Genomic DNA, 1,851 nt, shown 5'->3' with positions numbered 1-1,851 from the left:
CCCTTGGACTACGCTAAGCGGCTGGGACGGCGCACCCGCTCCGCTGCGACGCCCAGGCACACGCCCAGACCCGCTGCCGTCTTGCGCTTTGTCTCACGAACAGAGCGGCAGGCGGCCAACGTTGCGCTATTTTGGCGGGTGCCTGACCTTTGAGGGGCGAGCGGCCCGCCGGCCGGCACCGCGGCACAGCAGGCATCGGCCGCCGGCGGTGCGAGATTGCGGTTTGGCGCTAAAGGAGAGGCACGAAAGTGGAGGCGCCGCGCCGCCGACCAGCGCGCGAGATGTCGTGCTTCGGCCGCCGGCGGCATTCGGGCGTCGCGAGAAAGTGAGGGAAGGCTCCGTCACTTTGCTCCTGGGCCCCTCGGGCCCCTCATCGTGCTGGACGAGGAGTATAAGGAGAGGCACTTTGCTCAGGTGCCTGGCCGCGGGGGGCTGAAGCCGGTGACGCCGAGCCGCCGCCGATTGGCAGCCGCACTTGGCGGCGCCATAGCATGCGCCGCGTGGGAAAAGGAGCTTGAGCAGGCGGCGCGCGAATATGCTCTCTCCACGCCTAACCCACCCTGCTCACAACACTAGACTCAAGGAACTGCATATGCAAATCCGCAAGGACGGATCGCGGATCGCTGCTCGCTGCGTGCTGGGATGCTGCTTGCTGCTGCTGCGATCGGCGGGCAACATGAAGGAGACAGGCGCTGGGGTGCGGGGGCGCGCGGCACGCCGCGGCGACTTCTCTTGCGGCGCGGCGCCCTTCTTCTTTGGCTGCTGCTGGTCCGTGCAGACTCACGCGTCAAAGACACCGACGGATGAGCGACTCGAAGACATGGTGCGCTTGGGGCCACTCGAGGGCGCACCTCTCTTCCTCACCATCACCACCACCACCACCGTCTCCTCATTCCCACCTCCGAGGGGCAGCCCGTACGATGTCTCCCGGTCCCGGTCCCAGCAATGCCTCTCTCGCCGCTCTGCCCTCCTCCTTCGGCCTCGACGCCTGGTGGAAGCGCGCCGTCGTCTTCCAAGTGTGGCCCGCCAGCTTTGCCGACTCCAACGGCGACGGCATTGGCGATGTGCGCGGCATCATTGACAAGCTGGATTACCTCAAGGAGCTGGGCGTCGATGTGGTGTGGAGCAGTCCGCTGTATGAAAGTCCGGATAGGGACATGGGTACGTCCGAGGCCGAGCGGTGGGAGGGGCACGGCGGGCAAGAGCGAGACTGATGTAGCAAGGGCGCAACCCAGGATATGACGTGGCCGACTACAAGAAGATTGCGCCGCGCTACGGCACGCTGCAAGACGTCGACGAGCTGATTGCACAGCTCAAGAAGAGAGACATGAAGTGTGAGTCTCTGTTTTTTTTTTTTTTGCTTGGCCTTGGTTTTACGAGCACGCGCCGAAGAGTAGGCGAGGCGGACACAGAAAGAAGGCTGATTGCAGCACACGCAATGGAATAGTTATGATGGACCTCGTCGTCAACCATGTAAGTTTGCACGAGCACGCACTACCCGCTTGCCGAGCGAGACAACAGGAGATCGCTAAACTGGAGCATGATGCGACTCCCGCGCGCGAATGACACAGACGTCGGATCAGCATGCTTGGTTTCAAGAGGTGCGTGTGTGTGTGTGTGTTCCTCGCCTCTCTCTCTCACTACACGGGCCTCGCGGGCACCGCGCGGGCAAAAGAAAAAGGCCGTTGCTTTGTGCAAGGCGCTGACACATGAGTTGCATCCCCCGCCCCCCGGGCAGTCGAAGGCCTCAAAGACGTCGGCAAAGCGAGAGTGGTACATTTGGCGCAAGGGCAAGGTGTCGGAGACGGGGGAGAAGTTGCCTCCTAGTGAGTTACACCCCTCCCCCCCCCC

General features: G+C 63.3%; 1 protein-coding gene across 1 annotated transcript in view; it reads left to right on the top strand.

Annotated features, from left to right (window-relative positions):
* Window positions 1-920: 920 nt before the first annotated feature.
* FA09DRAFT_302335 (alpha-amylase-domain-containing protein) overlaps window positions 921-1,851 on the top strand; it is a gene marked incomplete at both ends in the record, with an annotated part of 3,725 nt that continues 2,794 nt past the window's right edge. Inside the window, 5 exons of the mRNA XM_025740401.1 lie at window positions 921-1,161; window positions 1,236-1,334; window positions 1,448-1,473; window positions 1,572-1,601; window positions 1,739-1,826. Coding sequence (XP_025595173.1) covers window positions 921-1,161; window positions 1,236-1,334; window positions 1,448-1,473; window positions 1,572-1,601; window positions 1,739-1,826 — 484 coding nt within the window. The remainder of the gene's footprint in view (window positions 1,162-1,235; window positions 1,335-1,447; window positions 1,474-1,571; window positions 1,602-1,738; window positions 1,827-1,851) is intronic.

This window comes from Tilletiopsis washingtonensis (assembly GCF_003144115.1).
Source record: "Tilletiopsis washingtonensis strain MCA 4186 unplaced genomic scaffold FA09scaffold_26, whole genome shotgun sequence".
NCBI lineage: Eukaryota > Fungi > Basidiomycota > Exobasidiomycetes > Entylomatales > Tilletiopsis > Tilletiopsis washingtonensis.
This window is presented reverse-complemented; position numbering and strand designations above follow the sequence as displayed.